The sequence below is a fragment of the Lethenteron reissneri genome, chromosome 26, assembly GCF_015708825.2.
Source record: "Lethenteron reissneri isolate LAM-NWPU_2019-01 chromosome 26, ASM1570882v1, whole genome shotgun sequence".
Classification (NCBI taxonomy): domain Eukaryota; kingdom Metazoa; phylum Chordata; class Hyperoartia; order Petromyzontiformes; family Petromyzontidae; genus Lethenteron; species Lethenteron reissneri.
In genome coordinates, this window is record NC_083804.1 from 7,889,259 (window position 1) to 7,906,810 (window position 17,552).

At 52.0% G+C, this 17,552-nt stretch overlaps 1 protein-coding gene across 1 annotated transcript; it reads right to left on the bottom strand.

The window, feature by feature from the left end:
- Positions 1-1,239: 1,239 nt before the first annotated feature.
- Positions 1,240-12,490, bottom strand: LOC133347607 (uncharacterized). Its single transcript, XM_061560029.1, has 5 exons — positions 11,951-12,490; positions 5,561-5,591; positions 4,779-4,839; positions 1,648-2,006; positions 1,240-1,496 (listed from the first exon to the last, which is right to left on the bottom strand). Exons 1-5 carry the CDS (start codon positions 12,064-12,066, stop codon positions 1,356-1,358), a joined length of 708 nt encoding a protein of 235 aa, XP_061416013.1. The 5' UTR covers positions 12,067-12,490; the 3' UTR covers positions 1,240-1,355.
- Between the last annotated feature and the right edge of the window lie 5,062 nt (positions 12,491-17,552).

The window sequence follows — 17,552 nt, forward strand, 5'->3', positions numbered from 1 at the left end:
ACGACCCTTTTTCAAGAGCATCCTGCATTGGGCTCTCATTCTAAAATATTTACAGCCAATTAATGACGAGGTGCGCTCATGATTATTCTTATACAACGCTTCATCCCGGTACTGATGGAAACAGATGGCGATTAGTCCACTTGCTGTACTGCCTTCTCGTGGCAGAGCCAGGAGTATACCGCAAATCTTCGATGCCTCCGGGGGAAGGGAGTTTCGCAACATCTGCGCGTGATCCACTAACCCTCGCTGCTACCTCCACGGCGCTGCATTACAGGCAGCCGCGTGCAGCAGCGTAGCCACCACCGCCCGCGTAGGGGTTTGTGCTGCACAGTTCCTGAAGTGGCTCCCAGCACGCGCGGCGAAACGTCGGACGTCACGCCGAGCAACACGCGGCACGAGCCGAACCCACATCGGCGAGCTGTGTATTGTTGTAGGTACGAAGCCAGCGCCCCAGATTCGATTTCCGCTCACGGCCAACACCAGTGACGATTATCTGAACCTATCCTGGGCCTCCCCCTAGGTCGACTCAGCCTCCAGCGAGTAGCTGGTGCGGTGCGTGAACATCCCCACTGGGGAGACAAAGGCGGCCGGGCGTGTTGTTGGCCACCCACCCCCTCGTGTGTTACGCCGGCCTTCATCGGTGCTCGCTAATAGCACTTGCCCCGAAGAGTCTGTTAAGGCTACGCAGGGGATCTTTGCCTCTGTGTGGGATGGGTGGTGTGGAAGTCTGCACCACACCTGCTCGCACTCCCACGTGGCGCGCCTCCGCAAGGTCACCTGGTGCACACGCAAACAAGACAGGGGCAAAGATCCCCCGTGTAGCCTAAACAGGCCGTTGGGGCAAGTGCAGTTAGCGAGTGCCTTCTCGAAGGCCAGCGCGACACACCGAGGGGGTGCTTGTGGCCAGCGGCTCCGCGCAGCCGTCTTTGTCTCTCCGAGTGGCGATGCTTCCGCACCGCACCAGGCACTCACTCAAGGGCCGAGTGCGGACATCAGGAGTGACATCAGCACCGGTCTCGGACTCTCTTCAGCCCGATTCAACTACCCGGTACCAGCTCTGGATTTCCCCTCGATCCTCTCGGCCCTATTCAACTACCCGGTGCACTGCGTAAACATCGGCGTTGGGGGAGACAAAGAGAGCCGGCTCACCACACCAACCCCGCCGTGCACCGGGCTGCTCTGTATAGGAGGTGCTCGCGGACAACATTTGACCCCCCCCCCCCCCCCCCCCCCCCCCCAATAGTCGACAAAGATAATCCACGGGTTATCTTTGTCCTGGTTGTGTATTAAACGTCACCCCCTTCACCCCCCCCCCCCAGCGGCCACAGCTCTCAAACCACGTCGCGCGGAGCGACTCATTCGAGGATGGCCTCGTAAATGGAATCGTCGAGGTCGGGGCGAGCCGTGGGGGCGACCTCGCTGGGACGTCCACGCCGAGGCGCTGGGGACCTCGACTTGTCCACGGTGGCGTACAGGTCGCCCGTGTCTGCCGCCACCTGCAGAAGCGAGCGAGAGAGAGGGAGCGCCGCGGGGGCCTTCGTTAAACAAAACAAAGAGACGCGATTGGTGCGCGCAGCTGCGAAGCGCTTCGGGTGCGCGCAGCTGATAGAAGCGCAGCCGGGGCATGCCGCAGGTGACGCGCTTCACCTTTGGGACGGGCGTCTTGCGGGAGGCCCTGTCCTGAACCGGGTTGACCTTCACTGAACCCTCCCCTGACTTCACTCCTGACCCCACCGCTGACCCCGCCGGCGCTGGCCCTTGCCGCTTGAGCACCGTGGCGTAGAGCTCCGTCGGGGCGGTGGCGGCGGTGGAGGGAACTCCGGGGGCCGAGAACTCATCCACTGACTGGTACAAGGAGTTGTCCATCATCACGGCGTCGCTGTCACAGCCGCCTTTGTCTTTATTGTTATCGCCATTGTCGGGGAGCGGCATCTGTGGGGCCACGCGGGCGCGGGGAATATGGATCGTGGCGCTGGACGCAGAGTCACGCCGGGACGAGGCGTCGTCTGAACAGAGACACCGGAGAAAAATAAAATATTTTAAATGTATTTTTAGTTTAAATTTTGATTTAAAGCTTTCGTGACTGCAGGGATTCATCTTCTTTGTTCTTTCGGTAAAGTCACGTAGAAGGGAAGTAATAATTTTTTTATTTTTAGTTTTATTTTATTTTTAGTTTGTTGCTGCTATTTGATGTTGTTGTTGTTGTTGTGGTGATCGCACCCACAACGCCGAGCGAGCAGCAGTAGGCAGCGCTCTTTGAAGGAACGATAGATAATAAGAGTGCAACACGTTTCTTGAATCGAGAAAGGTTATGGATAAGAACATTAGGAGGGTGGGCGGGGGGGGGATAGAGACAATGATGGGGGGGAGGGGAGGGGATGCCAGTGTAGAGCGGTCCAGTGTGATGGAAGCGGCGGAAAGAGAGGCGAGGTGACCTGCAGTTAGAGCCCTGGGCTACGAACCTGGAGACCCGAGTTCGATTCTCGCTCATGGCCAACACCAGAGACGATTATCCTGGGCATCTCCCAGGTCGACTCAGCCTCAAATGAGTGCCTGGTGCGGTGTGTAAGCTTCGCTACTGGGGGAGACAAAGGTGATCGGGCGTGGTGCTGGCCACTGACCCCCTCCTTGTACCCTTCCGGCCTTCGTAGGTTCTCGCTAACAGCACTTGCCCCTACAGTCTGTTAAAGGCTATACGGGAGATCTTTGTCTCGGGTTTTTGTTTGAACATAGCGCGGGGGTGAGACGGGCGCAGTCAACCGAGTCTTCAACACGGCTAGGAGAACCAATGAGTGAAGTTCAACCACTGGATTCGAGTGTCCAACCACCACGCACACGATTCAATTGCATCGCAGGGCGCTCGAAAATAAAACTCAACAGTCGACAGCAACCAACGGCAACAACAACGACAGCAACCAGTTGATGCGAGGCGTTGTACCCAACACGTGGCCTGGGTGGCACCTGCCTCCGCGCGATTGCTTACTGAGTGTGCAGAGCGCAGCTTCGTACGGCTCTGGGCAGGAAGCAATAGTTAGCAATCGATGATGGAGGAGGGGACGTAGATTTCTTTCACCAGATTTGCCACTGTGGCCGCGTGGTGCGGGCTGATTACGCGTTAATCTGCTCAAGGGGTGGGGGGGGGGCTTGTCCCCCCCCCCCCCGCTTCTACTTCTCCTACTCCTCCACAGTTGCCGTTGTTTTCTCTGAGTCACGTCCCAAGTGTGGGGAACGCATACCTGCTAACCCCATACCGGTGCCCTACCTTATTCCAGACCAATTCAGACCTTATTGGTAACCCCGCGCCCCTTATAAATATCAACGTTCAGCCCACAAAGTCCCATCACAAGGGGGAGAAACACAAACAAAATAGACAAAAAAAATGCTGCCCGTATTGAAACGCTTGTACGCCGTGTGGACCTGAAAAACTCAATTTCCCTGTACAAGAATACGGGGTAAACCGTATGAGGTGACAGCAATGGGAGCGGTGGCGCAGTGGTTTAAGAGCACGTGTGCGCTTCAAAAGCACGGTCGTAGCGACCCGATTTCGATTCACGGTCACGGCGAACATTAGTGGCGAGTGATATTAAACCAAGCTTTAAAAAACGAAACTATTTTAATTTTAGCAGGTGAGGCCCCACTGAGCTACATAGCTTTTTTTTCAATTAAAGAAGCTACCTGGCCACAAGTGGTAGCCGAACGAAGTGGCTTATCGCGTAGAATTGTGTAGCAGCCACATACTCGAAACGCAGCGTTGATTCTAAATGTGGAGGTGAAAAATTAGAGGACCCGGAGAAAAAGTACACGCGACCACGGGGAGAACATACAAACTCAAAATATACAGGCGTCAGGGTCGGGATTGAACCCACGACTTCCTGCATGCCAGGTGAGGGATTTAACATCTCGCTACCGTGAACATCGCCGGCAAGTGATGTGTCAACGGATACCCCCTCCCCATTCCCCCCTCCCCGCCCCCCATTTATCAACCAGCACTGACCAGCGTGGTGAAGTATGGTCAAACAACCCACATGAACGACACGGTGTGGGGAGGCCCTCATCCAGCAGTGGATTGACATGTTACACCGCCACACCTGCCCAATTTAATACTGGGGGCTTCTCAAACTCCACCCGTTTGCCCGGCGCTGGTGGCTATGCACGCCTACAATCGAGCGCCTTGGGGGCGAGGGGTTAGTGGATCACACGCACACACACAGAGGTGTCGTTGAACTCCCTAACCGTGGGTGTCAAGGTCGTAGTCATCTCTTGGCTTGCCAGGGTACGGCAGTACAGCAAGTGGATTGATGGCCATCTCTACATGGATTTAATATGGGGGTTTTTCCCCCCGTGCGTATTGAATTTGACCAAACATCCAGATGTAGGACCGCAGATCTTGGGGAATTGTTGCATCGGTTAAAATTAAGTGTTTCTTTTTTGACTAGCAGGGAGCCAGGTAAAGGTGCGGCCCTGCTATTGCTTCCTCAAGCCACTGCTGGCGGAAGAGCCTCCGAATAGCACGGTTGGCTACATACGGTGCGAACACAAAAGTTAGTTTCAACCGAATACCTCCCTTGCATCTCAAACGATGCAATGGCCAGCTGTAGTGTTTATAGATCTTTGTTTAGCCCATGGGACCCCCTGTTAACAGCTGTCCCTGCACGGCACAAGCTACAACGCAGGCACTGCCCTGCGAGTGCGCATTGCCAGTTTGTCAATAGGGGGGGGGGGCGACGTTGGAATCTTTGCGATTTCTTATTTCAATTAAGTAATTCGTTAAGACTCACCCGTGGTTTGATGTGAAAAGATGCCCTCGGGGTTCCCGCCCCCCTCTTCCAGCCGATCCCCCTGTGAGAGGGTGGGGGTAGGAGGGGGGGGGACGTGGGGGGAGGGGGGGTGTGAAGCTGGGTGAACTGTCACCGTCTCACGCATTTGGCGTGAGACTCACTCTTGCGGGAAGCCCACGGCGCTCCATTGTAATGCGGAGAGGATTAACCACCGCCACCGGTGCTCGCTCCAAGGCGCAACTTTGCCCCAGCAGTCTGTTCAGCTGACGCCGATGGATCGTTGCCTGCGCGTGTTTTACGACTGAATGCGGTGCCTAATGAGACCAACGATGAATAATGCATCGGGCAGGCCCATCCGTGCCGGTGTGTTTGTTTATGGGTTACGAGGTTAAATGTCCCGGCTCCGTGAGCCACGCATCAGCTTTTACACTCCGTCTCCGTTACCATTTAGGGTTCTTGAGCTGTGACTTCATTAGCTCTGTCAGACCCCCCCCCTCGGGTCGGGCGAGGGAGGGGAGGGGGGCACAATATCTCGCGGCGAAGATCCAACATGGACAGGGGGGGGGGTCGGCAAACCAAAATAACAAGACGACACATTTTTTTCATCGAATTCGGGAAAATTATAAAACAACAAAAATCTTATAAATGGGATGAACGTCACGGAGCAGTCGTTAAAAGAGCCGCATGCGGCTACGGTAGCCGCGGGTTGCCGACCCCCTGGGCTAATAGGCAAAGGAGGATGATGATGATGATGGTGATGACTGGAACCCGCAGCATCTCACCTGGAATGTATTGTATGCCTTTGGGAAGATCCTGCAGGGAGAGAGAGAGAGAGAAAGAGATAGAGAGAGAGACATTCTTGACTCGACACACCAACAACAACAATGCGCGACCTCGCTCCTCCAGCTCACGATGGCAGAATTCAAAGTTTGATTCCCGGCCGCGGCTAATGACCCGTGGCATTCAAGCAAGGTGTGACCTCGATTGCTACTTAGCCCGTGATTTTCCTTGCGGGCCTTTGGGCCTCCGCTCAGCAAATGCGATAAATTGAACAACAACTAGAAATCGAATTTTTCTCTATTTCTGCAACGTAACCGTATATTTTTCGTTTTACCCCGGGTCTCTCAATGAATGAGACCGTTAGCCCCGATGTAGGGTACGTCGACCATCTCATCGCACCGTGCGGAGCCGACCGTGCTAAGCGGAGTTGCGAAGCCGAACCGAGAACGGACCATGAATTAAAGAAGTGACCTCTGGATTTCGCTTTGACCTCCTGCGAGGGTTTCCGCCACCGCACGCGAGGGGGCGGTGTGGTCCGCACAACGCCGCGCGTCTCCCAGCAGGGCTGGCGAATTCACACCCCCAACCCGCCTCTCTCTCTCCCAGCCACCCCCACCACGACTGGACGGAACCTCCTCATTAAGGGGATACTTCTCATGATTATTCACGCAGCGCGCATAATGAGCTTCGTGGAGGCTCCAGCGAGGCATTTTATGGCAAATGTGCTTGGTTTTGCTCCACTTCCACACAGATATATCCGGACGCTGGAGGGCAGCTGCACTTGCAGTGGTTTTGGCGCAAACCTCCGATTCGCAACAGCTCGCGACGTACGGTGCGAAAGAATTTCAACAGACACACACACATACAGATCATTGCTGACGCCCCACTCCCACAACACCAGACCCCTGCTGAAATGTTATTATATTATTTTATGATGATGTTATAATGGCTATCCTTTTAATTACCCAGCTACAGACTCACTGAGCGGTGAGGCCCTTTTCAGGAGGGTACTGCCACATTGAGATGTTTGACCAATGAATATGATCAGCCCGAGACTAAAAGAACATCAGAGAAATATTAAATTCTCCCAAATGCAACCGTCAGCAGTAGCAGAACACGCATGCCAACAAGGACACTCAATTGATTTGGATAATGTTGAAGTGTTGTGCAAAACTAGCTGCTACTGGCCAAGACTAATGAGAGAATCTATCGAAATTGAAAGAAATCAAAATAACTTTAACCGTTCGGATAGCTACCGCCTTAGTGCTGCGTGGAGGCGAATCATCAAATAATACATTATTTACATGCATGCCTACAAACGGCAGACTACTTCAATAGGGATTACCGTTGACAGGGCTATTTTAATAAACACAATAGACAGAAAGGACATGTTCAAAGGGCTCGCATAATGTACAATGTACGTTGCCTCAGTAATGCTCCCCCACCCCCCCCCCCCCCACATTGTGCAAGAGCGCAGAAGCGTGGTAACCACATCTCCGCCCATTAATAAGGAACGAAACAGGAGGACTTATCCACAAATCTGGCTGTCGCCTGATGAAGCTAGTTGTTATTACTGGCGAAACGTCGTACTCAGTTTGTAAATGTTGTGGCTTGGCTCTCCAACAGGGGCGGTTTCTTCATTAGGGCGATTGGGCGACGCACCACCAATGTCATTGAACCACAGAGTCACGCTATCCGTCACTGTCAGCCTCTGGATATAGTCCAATCAGCGTCATGTCACGTTTTGTGGAGTACCGCCTCTTTTTGGGCGATTTCACTCCGGCTGAGAATCGCCCCGAGTGGCCCCATAGACTTACATTCAAAGATGTTTTTTTTCGAACGGGGGCGCTCCAATGCATTCTCTATGGCTTCCGGGAGGGCATGCACTAACGTGCATACGTCATCATACGTGCTAACGTCATTATACGTAAGCACGTTTCATCCAACAATATAATTTATCGCCACCTAGTGGAATCTTCTTCTTGGTTCTTTCGGTAAAGTCACGTAGAAGGGAAGTAATAAAATAATAAAAATAAAACATAATAAAATAATTCTCACGACGTTTCGGCCACAGCGCAAGTTATTCTCACGACGTTTCGGCCACAACGTTCCACTCACTGGCATGGTGCAGTGTGCAGAGTAATGTATGGTGTCGTAATTGTATAGTAAATATATAGCAGTGTGATACACATTAGGGTGGGTAGAATAATACATAGTGTTAAATTAAAATGGATAATGCAGCAAATGCAGCAGCAGCAGCAACTGCAGCAGCAGCAGCAACTGCAGCAGCAGCAACTGCAGCAGCAGCAGCAACTGCAGCAGCAGCAGCAACTGCAGCTCCCTTTGATGCTGTTAATCCTGCATAATGCACATGCATATGCAGTACTAATCACATTCCTGCATTTCCCATAATATGCTAAAATCCTCTTGATATGCAAATTCCTTTGTCAAGGCGCCCAGCTTATATATATGCTCCAAGCTCGTGTGCTGTTTCATTCAGACTCTGTCGCCTCGACGGACCTGGTTTTCACCTGAGGACGGCTGCTTGCGTTGTGGCCGAAGCGTCGTGAGAATAATTTTATTATGTTTTATTTTTATTATTTTATTACTTCCCTTCTACGTGACTTAATCGAAAGAACCAAGAAGATGAATCCCTGCAGTCACGAAAGTTTAAAATCAAAATCTAGTGGAATCTTTAATAAAATAAACTTGAGTGGTTTGTTTTAATAGTGAGTATAGAAACAAACAAGATGTATTGTAAGAGTCACTTTATTTTTCATTAATATTAAAGAAGTGAAGTTGCCTTTACATGCTTAAGCTGTTAATTTATCCATTGCATGGGTGGACCTTATCCTTATCAATCATCCAGACATTTGCCCCCCTGAGAGATTTTGCAGGAGCCGCCACTGCTCTCCAACACACCGGTGTGCTGTACTAGTGACGAATTGGCCACGTTCTGTTTACGTGACAACCCTTACTAGTTGGCTGTATCGGGTGGTGGCGGGTTTTAACGACACATTTATATATTTACGCGATCTAACCCAAAAACTCTCTGATGAAATTTGTTTTTGTATAATTGGGAGTTTGTTTTTGTATAATTGGGAGTGATATTTATTTTTAATTTTGTTCCAAGAGTCCAGCGTAGGAAGAAAACCCACACGCAAGCGAGGAGATAACACTCAAATGTCAGCACAGATAGATTTAAGAATTCCGTTGCTATCTATGCCCATGTTTTGCCCACCATGTTTTCCGCATGTCCTAAAATAACACGCACGCACACGGAATCTCTCTCGCGCGCACACACACACAACACAGACAAAGGTCCCCCGTATAACCTTTATAACGGACTGTTGGGGCAAGTGCCGTTAGCGAGCACCTATGACGGCCGGCACGGCACACGAAGAGGGTGGGTGGCCAGCACCACGCCCGGCCGCCTTTGTCTTCCCAATGCCGATGTTTACGCACTGCAGCAGCTACCGGTTTCAGGGGAAACCCAGGATCGGTTCAGATGTTCGTCACTGCTGTTAATTGGTCGTGAGCAGGAATTGAACTCGACTCGCCGGGTTCGTAGCGCAGCGCGCTAACCACTGTGCCACCGCTCCCCAGACGTACGCACACACTCATACGCACACACACTAACATACTGCCACATACACACACCAACATAAATACACTCTCTCACATACATACACACTCTATATCGCACACACGCACTCTCTCACCACACAGCAAAGACCGTCAACATTCACCGCGAAGTGGCTGCCGGCGACGTCACCACGGCGCTTGTGCCAGGCTAGGTGCACTCTGAGGCTATCACGTGAAGTGTGGAAAACCTCGCCGTTGCAGGTCACGGGACAGACCCAGGTGTTATGAGTTGACTGAGTCACGCACTTGCGCGCGCACGCGCACACACACACTCGCTGTCTCTCACACACACACAAAATAAAGACCCCCCCACCCCCGTATAGTCTTAACAGAATGTTGGGGCAAGTGCTGCGAGCGAGCACTTACGAAGGTCGGCTCGGCACACGAGAGGCTGGGTAGCCAGCACCACGCCTGGTCACCTTTGTCTCCCGAGTGGCGATATTAACACATCACCCATTTGGGGTTGAGTCGACCTAGGGGAGGCCCGGGACCGGTTCAGATATTCGCCTCGTTAAATTTTGTCGCGAGCCCCGAATCGAACTCGGGTCGCCCGGTTCGTAGCGCAGCGCGCTAACGCTGCACCACCGCTCCCACACACACACTCACACACTCCCCAATGCTGACGTGCCCACCACACACACGCGCGCGCGCGCGCACTCTCGCTCGCTCGCTTGTCGCCCTTATTAAAACAAAATAACGCGAATGCATCAGGCTCGGGGCGTGTAAATGTCACGGAATAAATGCATGTGTTAATGTTGCACCCGCCGCGACTAAAAATAACTCCTCGTGCATGCCCCCCCCCCCGCTCCCCACCGCCGCCTCGTCCTCTTCCAGCCTCCCACCTCCTCATTATCATCGTCAAGGAGCGTAAACCATCATCGTCGTCATCACGCGACCTCCCGTCGTCATCGCAGCAGCAGCAACGGCCCTTTGGCTCAGCCGTCGGACAAAGACGGCTTCGCTGAATCGCGCGCTTTCAGATGAGCTTCTTCGGCCGCCTGCAACGCTCGTCACCTCCGACATCAGGGAGCCACTGGGAGATACGCACTTTGAAATCCTCGAGATTGAAAACTCCTTTTTTTTTACAACTATTTTTGTGTGTTTAGTTTGTTGTCTTTCCCCCACACCTCCGATTAGCACGGTTGGCTACGTACGGTGCGAAAGAAGGTCAACATGCATTCTTAATACTTCCACGAGAGCGGTCGTGTAGCGATTAGCGCGCTGCGCTACGAATCCGGCGACCCGAGGTGGATTCTTGCTCACGGCCAACACCGGTGACAATGATCTGAACCGGCCCTTGGTCTCCCCCTAGGTCGACTCAGCCTCAAATGAGTACCTGGTGCAGTGTGTTAAATATCGCCACTCGGGAGACCAGGGCGACCGGGCATGGCCCTGACAACCCTCGTGTGCCGTGCCGGCCTTCATAGGTGCTCGCTAACAGCACTTGCCCCTTCAGTCTGTTAAGGCTACATGGGGGAACTTTGTCTTTGTTGTGGATTAAATCCATCTGTGCGGAGCTGTCTCTGGGTTCTCCAGTTCCCACCCGAACCAAGTCACTCGTTAACGGGACCATAACATTCCCATCCTTCTGAGAGCGAGTCTTGAGACTCATTGCCGCTGTCCTGTAAGGCAATTAAAGGCATTATTGTTGTGGTAATTACGTATTTTATTTGGTAGTAGGAGGGGTTAATGTTGGGGAAGAGGCGGTGTTTAATTAAGGTCCACACTCAAAATACGCGGCATTAAAAACTCATTTGATACGACCCACCCTCCCCTCGAGACACGCACACACACGCATTATGCGAGCCGTGTAAAATTACGGTTATATGAATACATAAATACATAACACTGGTAATTGTCCCTCCACGTCATCATCATCAGCTATGGCCAATCCACTGATGGATGAAGTTCCTCCGCCCAAGCGACTTAGACAACACTGTGTTTGTCCCGTCACACACAAACACAGAAATAGGCAAAGAGCCCACCGTGCAGAATGTAGGGGCAAGTGCTGTTAGCGAGCACCTATAAAGGCCGGCACGGCACACGAGGGGTGGCTGGCTAGCACCACGCCCGGTCGCCTTTGTCTCCCAGTGGCGATGTTACTACACCACCACACCAGGTACTCATTTGAGGCTGAGGTCGACCGAGGGAGGCCCAGGTTCGTTTCAGATAATCTGCCACTGGTGTTGGCAGTGAGCGGGAATCGAACTTGAGTAACCAGGTTCGTAGCGAAGCGCGTTTACCGCTACACTACCAAACAAACAAAGCAAATACAAAGCTCCCCCGTATAGAACATAACAGACTATAGAGGCAAGTGCTGTTAGCTAGCACCTATGAAGGCCGGCACGGCACACGAGGGAGGTGGGTGGACAACACCACGCCCGGCCGCCTTTGTCTCCCCAGTGGCGATGTTTACACACCGCACCAGGTACTAATTTGAAGCTGAGTCAACCTAGGGGAGGCCAAGGACCGGTTCAGATAATCGTCACTGATTTTGGCCGCACTATACCACACACACTCTCTACATATTAACTCTGAGTCTGCCTCATTTGATTTCCCATTGTATCAGCAAAAAAACTTTTAAAATTCACCTGCGCCCACCCACCCCCTCTCTCACCAACACACGCAAGCCCACGCGCTCATCCAGCCGAGAAAGAGAGAGAGAGAACTCGACGCCAGGGCAATCGTCCTCTCGGCGCGAGCTACTGACAGGAAGACAAAGGCGGCAGGGGGAGTCGCTGCTGTACCTGCGGCAGGTGGCGCAGAGGGCGAGAGAGGCGGCGAGCAGGGCGAGCAGCGAGGCCGGCAGCAGCAGCGCCCAGCCGCTCAAGGGCGGTCCGGGCCCCTCAGCCGGGGGGGCCATGCGGCACGGCGAGGTCGTCGACGATCCGCGCTCGTACCAAAGGTAAAGCCACAGAGGCTACTACCCCCACCAACACCCTCACCACCACCCACCCCACGTGTGGCCTCAACACACGTGCTCACGCGACACACCGAGACACGCAAACAAAGGCGAAGAATCCCCCCTTCCCCAGCCTTTAACAGACTGTCGGGATAAGTGCTGTTTGCGAGCACCTATGAAGGCCGGCACGGCACACGAGGAGACACCACAACACACACACACTGACACACACGCACTGACACACACACACTGACACACACACACAGACCGAGACACACAACACACACAGATCAAGACACGTAACAAACACACACGCACTGAGCCACAGACCGAGACACACACTGACACACACACTGACACGCACACACACACACAGACCGAGACACACAACACACAGATCAAGACACGTAACAATCACACACGCACTGAGCCACAGACCGAGACACCACACTGACACACACACACTGACACACACACAGACCGAGACACACAACACACACAGATCAAGACACGTAACAACACACACGCACTGAGCCACAGACCGAGACACACACACTGACACACACTGACACGCACACACACACAGACCGAGACACACAACACACACAGATCAAGACACGTAACAATCACACACGCACTGAGCCACAGACCGAGACACACACACTGACACACACACACTGACACACACAGACCGAGACACACAACACACACAGATCAAGACACGTAACAATCACACACGCACTGAGCCACAGACCGAGACACACACTGACACACACACACTGACACACACACACAGACCGAGACACACAACACACACAGATCAAGACACGTAACAATCACACACGCACTGAGCCACAGACCGAGACACACACACTGACACACACACTGACACGCACACACACACACAGACCGAGACACACAACACACACAGATCAAGACACGTAACAATCACACACGCACTGAGCCACAGACCGAGACACACACACTGACACACACACACACTGACACACACACACAGACCGAGACACAACACACACAGATCAAGACACGTAACAACACACACGCACTGAGCCACAGACCGAGACACACACACTGACACACACACTGACACGCACACACACACACAGACCGAGACACACAACACACACAGATCAAGACACGTAACAATCACACACGCACTGAGCCACAGACCGAGACACACACACTGACACACACACACTGACACACACACACAGACCGAGACACACAACACACACAGATCAAGACACGTAACAAACACACACGCACTGAGCCACAGACCGAGACACACACACTGACACACACACACACTGACACACACACACAGACCGAGACACACAACACACACAGATCAAGACACGTAACACACACGCACTGAGCCACAGACCGAGACACACACACTGACACACACACTGACACGCACACACAGACCGAGACACACAACACACAGATCAAGACACGTAACAAACACACACGCACTGAGCCACAGACCGAGACACACACACTGACACACACACTGACACACACACACAGACCGAGAACACACACACACAGATCAAGACACGTAACAAACACACACGCACTGAGCCACAGACCGAGACACACACACTGACACACACACACTGACACACACACACAGACCGAGACACACAACACACACAGATCAAGACACGTAACAATCACACGCACTGAGCCACAGACCGAGACACACACTGACACACACACACACTGACACACACAAACAGACCGAGCACACAAACACACAGATCAAGACACGTAACAATCACACACGCACTGAGCCACAGACCGAGACACACACTGACACACACACACACTGACACGCACACAGGTAAGGAAGGAGCCAACCCACCCCCCTGTACCTTATCGGCCGCTCATTGCTCGCCACAATGCAGGTGGCGCACGTCACGATTGGCTGCGTCGTGTTGTCGACTGCAGGAGATGTAAGATCGCGTGTAGGTGTGTGACACACACACTCGCGCGTAGGTGTGTGACACACACACACTCGCGCGTAGGTGTGTGACACACACACACTCGCGCGTAGGTGTGTGACACACACACACTCGCGTGTAGGTGTGTGACACACACACACACTCGCGTGTAGGTGTGTGACACACCACACTCGCGCGTAGGTGTGTGACACACACACACACTCGCGCGTAGGTGTGTGACACACACACACACTCGCGCGTAGGTGTGTGACACACCACACTCGCGTGTAGGGTGTGACACACACACACACTCGCGCGTAGGTGTGTGACACACACACACTCGCGTGTAGGTGTGTGACACACACACACACTCGCGCGTAGGTGTGTGACACACACACACACTTGCGTGTAGTGTGTGACACACACACACTCGCGCGTAGTGTGTGACACACACACACACTCGCGCGTAGGTGTGTGACACACACACACACTCGCGTGTAGGTGTGTGACACACACCACACACTCGCGCGTAGGTGTGTGACACACAACACACACTCGCGCGTAGGTGTGTGACACACACACACTCGCGTGTAGGTGTGTGACACACACACACACACTTGCGCGTAGGTGTGTGACACACACACACACACTCGCGCGTAGGTGTGTGACACACACACACACTCGCGTGTAGGTGTGTGACACACACACACACTCGCGCGTAGGTGTGTGACACACACACACTCGCGCGTAGGTGTGTGACACACACACACTCGCGCGTAGGTGTGTGACACACACACACTCGCGTGTAGGTGTGTGACACACACACCACTCGCGCGCGTGCACCTAAGTCATCATCATCGTCACTAAATATAAAACAGCCCGTGATAACCTGGCCCCCGGACTTGCTGCCAGTGAGTTTTCGACGCATTTACGTGGCCTCAAAGTCCGCGTGATGAGCTTCTCTCGCGCCGTACGTAGCCAACCTTGCTCATAGGAGGTGCGCGCAAGTGCACCTAGCCTGGCACCAAGCGCCGACGGCTGTGTGTCCCTATGTGTGTGTCGTCATTATGATATGTGTGTGTCGTCATGATGATATGTGTGGTGTCGTCATGATGATATGTGTGTGTCGTCATGATATTGTGTGTGTCGTCATGATATATGATATGTGTGTGTGTCGTCATGATTTGTGTGTGTGTCGTCATGATATGTGTGTGTGTCGTCATGATATCTGGTGTCGTCATGATATGTGTGTGTCGTCATGATATGTGTGTGTCGTCATGATATCTGTTTGTGTCGTCATGATATGTGTGTGTCGTCATGATATGTGTGTGTGTCGTCATCATGATATGGTGTGTGTGTCATGATATGTGTGTGTCGTCATGATATGTGTGTGTGTCGTCATGATATGTGTGTGTTGTCATGATATCTGTTTGTGTCGTCATTATATGTGTGTGTGTTGTCATGATATCTGTTTGTGTCGTCATTATGTGTGTGTGTCGTCATGATATGTGCGTGTCGTCATGATATGTGTGTGTCGTCATGATATGTGTGTGTGTGTCGTCATCATGATATGTGTGTGTTGTCCAGTCCCTCCAGAAAAACGCGGAGTTTTTTGGTGATTGTTGCGGGCAAAATCGTTGATTATGCGGCACGTTTTCTTAAAAAATGCGATGGAATATGCGGGATTTATGCAATTTTATGCGATAAAATTGCGGGAACTTGCAAAAATTGCGGTTTGATGAAAAAGAGAAAAAAAAGTGATTCCCCCAACACCCTATTCACTAGGCTACTACTTTAATGTAAAGAGTCATTTCTTATTACTTCCTATGATAAGCAAGCATACTACATCACAGAAAGTGCTGGGAATATTTAAGTTCTCATCTTGTTTTATTTCAGACCTTAACAAACAGATGGCTCAAACTTACAGAACATTGAGTCGAACAAGTTCTGTAGCTTACAAAATGAATATGCTACAACTTCTGTAAAAATTAATAAATAAAATATTAAAAATAAAATGTGTGCTTCCTGTTTTACAGAGGTAGCTATAAAAAACAGACATCTTCTGTTAAAATAAGTGTTTTTTCAGTGCACAGTAACGTAAGCAATACAGTAACAGTACAGTCTTACAGTAATGTAAATGTACTATACTAACAAAAAAGTGCAATCTTACAACTGTAATGAGTGACGTCACTTCATAACGTTCCCATGGCAACAGGGGAAATGGCTGCGCTTGTGTGAAGTAAACGCAACATTTTTCAACTTTTGCTAAGCTATATGTGACTTTTTGCAACGAAAATGCGGGGATTATGAAATCATGCAAGCCCGCATATTTTGCGCGCGGAAATCTGCAATTTATGCGGCGAAAGTGCGGCGTATTTGAAAAAACGCGCCCCCCGCATAAATATGCAGACTTTGGCTGATTTTGCGTGGAATCTTGCGATCGCATAATCGCGTTTTTCTGGAGGGACTGGTTGTCATGATATCTGTTTGTGTCGTCATTATATGTGTGTGTGTGTCGTCATGATATATGTGTCGTCATGATATGTGTGTGGCGTCATGATATCGTGTGTGACGTCATGATGTGTGTGTGACGTCATGATATCTGTTCGTGTCGTCATGATATCTGTTTGTGTCGTCATGATATGGGGAGCGGTAGTGCAGTGACTGGTTAGCGCCCTGCGCTACGATCCCGGTTCGATCCCCAGCTCACGGCCACCACTAACCCCAGCGAAGATTATCTGAACCAGCCCGTACCGCCCCTAGCTCAACTCAGCCTCAAATCAGTACCTTGTGCCCTTGTGTAAACATCACTACAGGGGAGACAAAGGCGGCCGGTTGTAGTGCTCGCCACCCACCCTTTCAGTGTGCCGCGCCGTGCCGGCCTTAATAGATGCTCGCTAACAGCACTTTTAAGGCTGTACAGAGGATATGTGTTTGTTGTGCAATAACGATAATAATAACAGCACTTAAACCCGGCAGACTGTAAACGTCTCTCTCTACAAGGTATCTTTGTATTTGCACGCTTGCCCGCGAGACACGGTGTGGAGGAGAGCCGTAGTGCGAAGGTTATCGCGCGCGGCGCCACAATTCCCACTACCAAAGTTCAGTTCCGTCCAAGCATCTGCGCGGTTGCGGCGGCGTGTACACATCAGCAGCACTGGGGAGACAAAGGCGGTCGGGCGTGGTACTAGCCAGGACAAACCCGTGTGCGCCTCCGCGCTTTGCCGCAGAACATTCCATAGCGGATACACGGGGAGATTGTGTGCCGTGTGTGTGAACGGTGTGGGGTGCATCTACAGTCGTCTCAGTCAGCCAACCAGTAGCACCTGGGTCTGTCCCGAGACCTCCCTGTCAGCGAGCCCTCGACATCCACGTGGCCTCAAAGTTGCATCTGGCTGGGCACAGGCGCCGTGGTGACATCGCTTAGTGGAGAATGCGGCTCCGTGCGTGTGCACAGGTGCGTTGCCTTTGCTGCGGCCA

Excerpts from the sequence above, each read along its gene's own strand:
- LOC133347607 (XM_061560029.1), bottom strand. The coding sequence starts at position 12,066 with ATGGCCCCCCCGGCTGAGGGGCCCGGACCGCCCTTGAGCGGCTGGGCG. Across the intron at positions 5,592-11,950 it reads CTCTGCGCCACCTGCCGCAG|GATCTTCCCAAAGGCATACA; the intron begins GTACAGCAGCGA and ends CTCTCCCTGCAG. Across the intron at positions 4,840-5,560 it reads AGGCATACAATACATTCCAG|GGGGATCGGCTGGAAGAGGG; the intron begins GTGAGATGCTGC and ends ACCCTCTCACAG.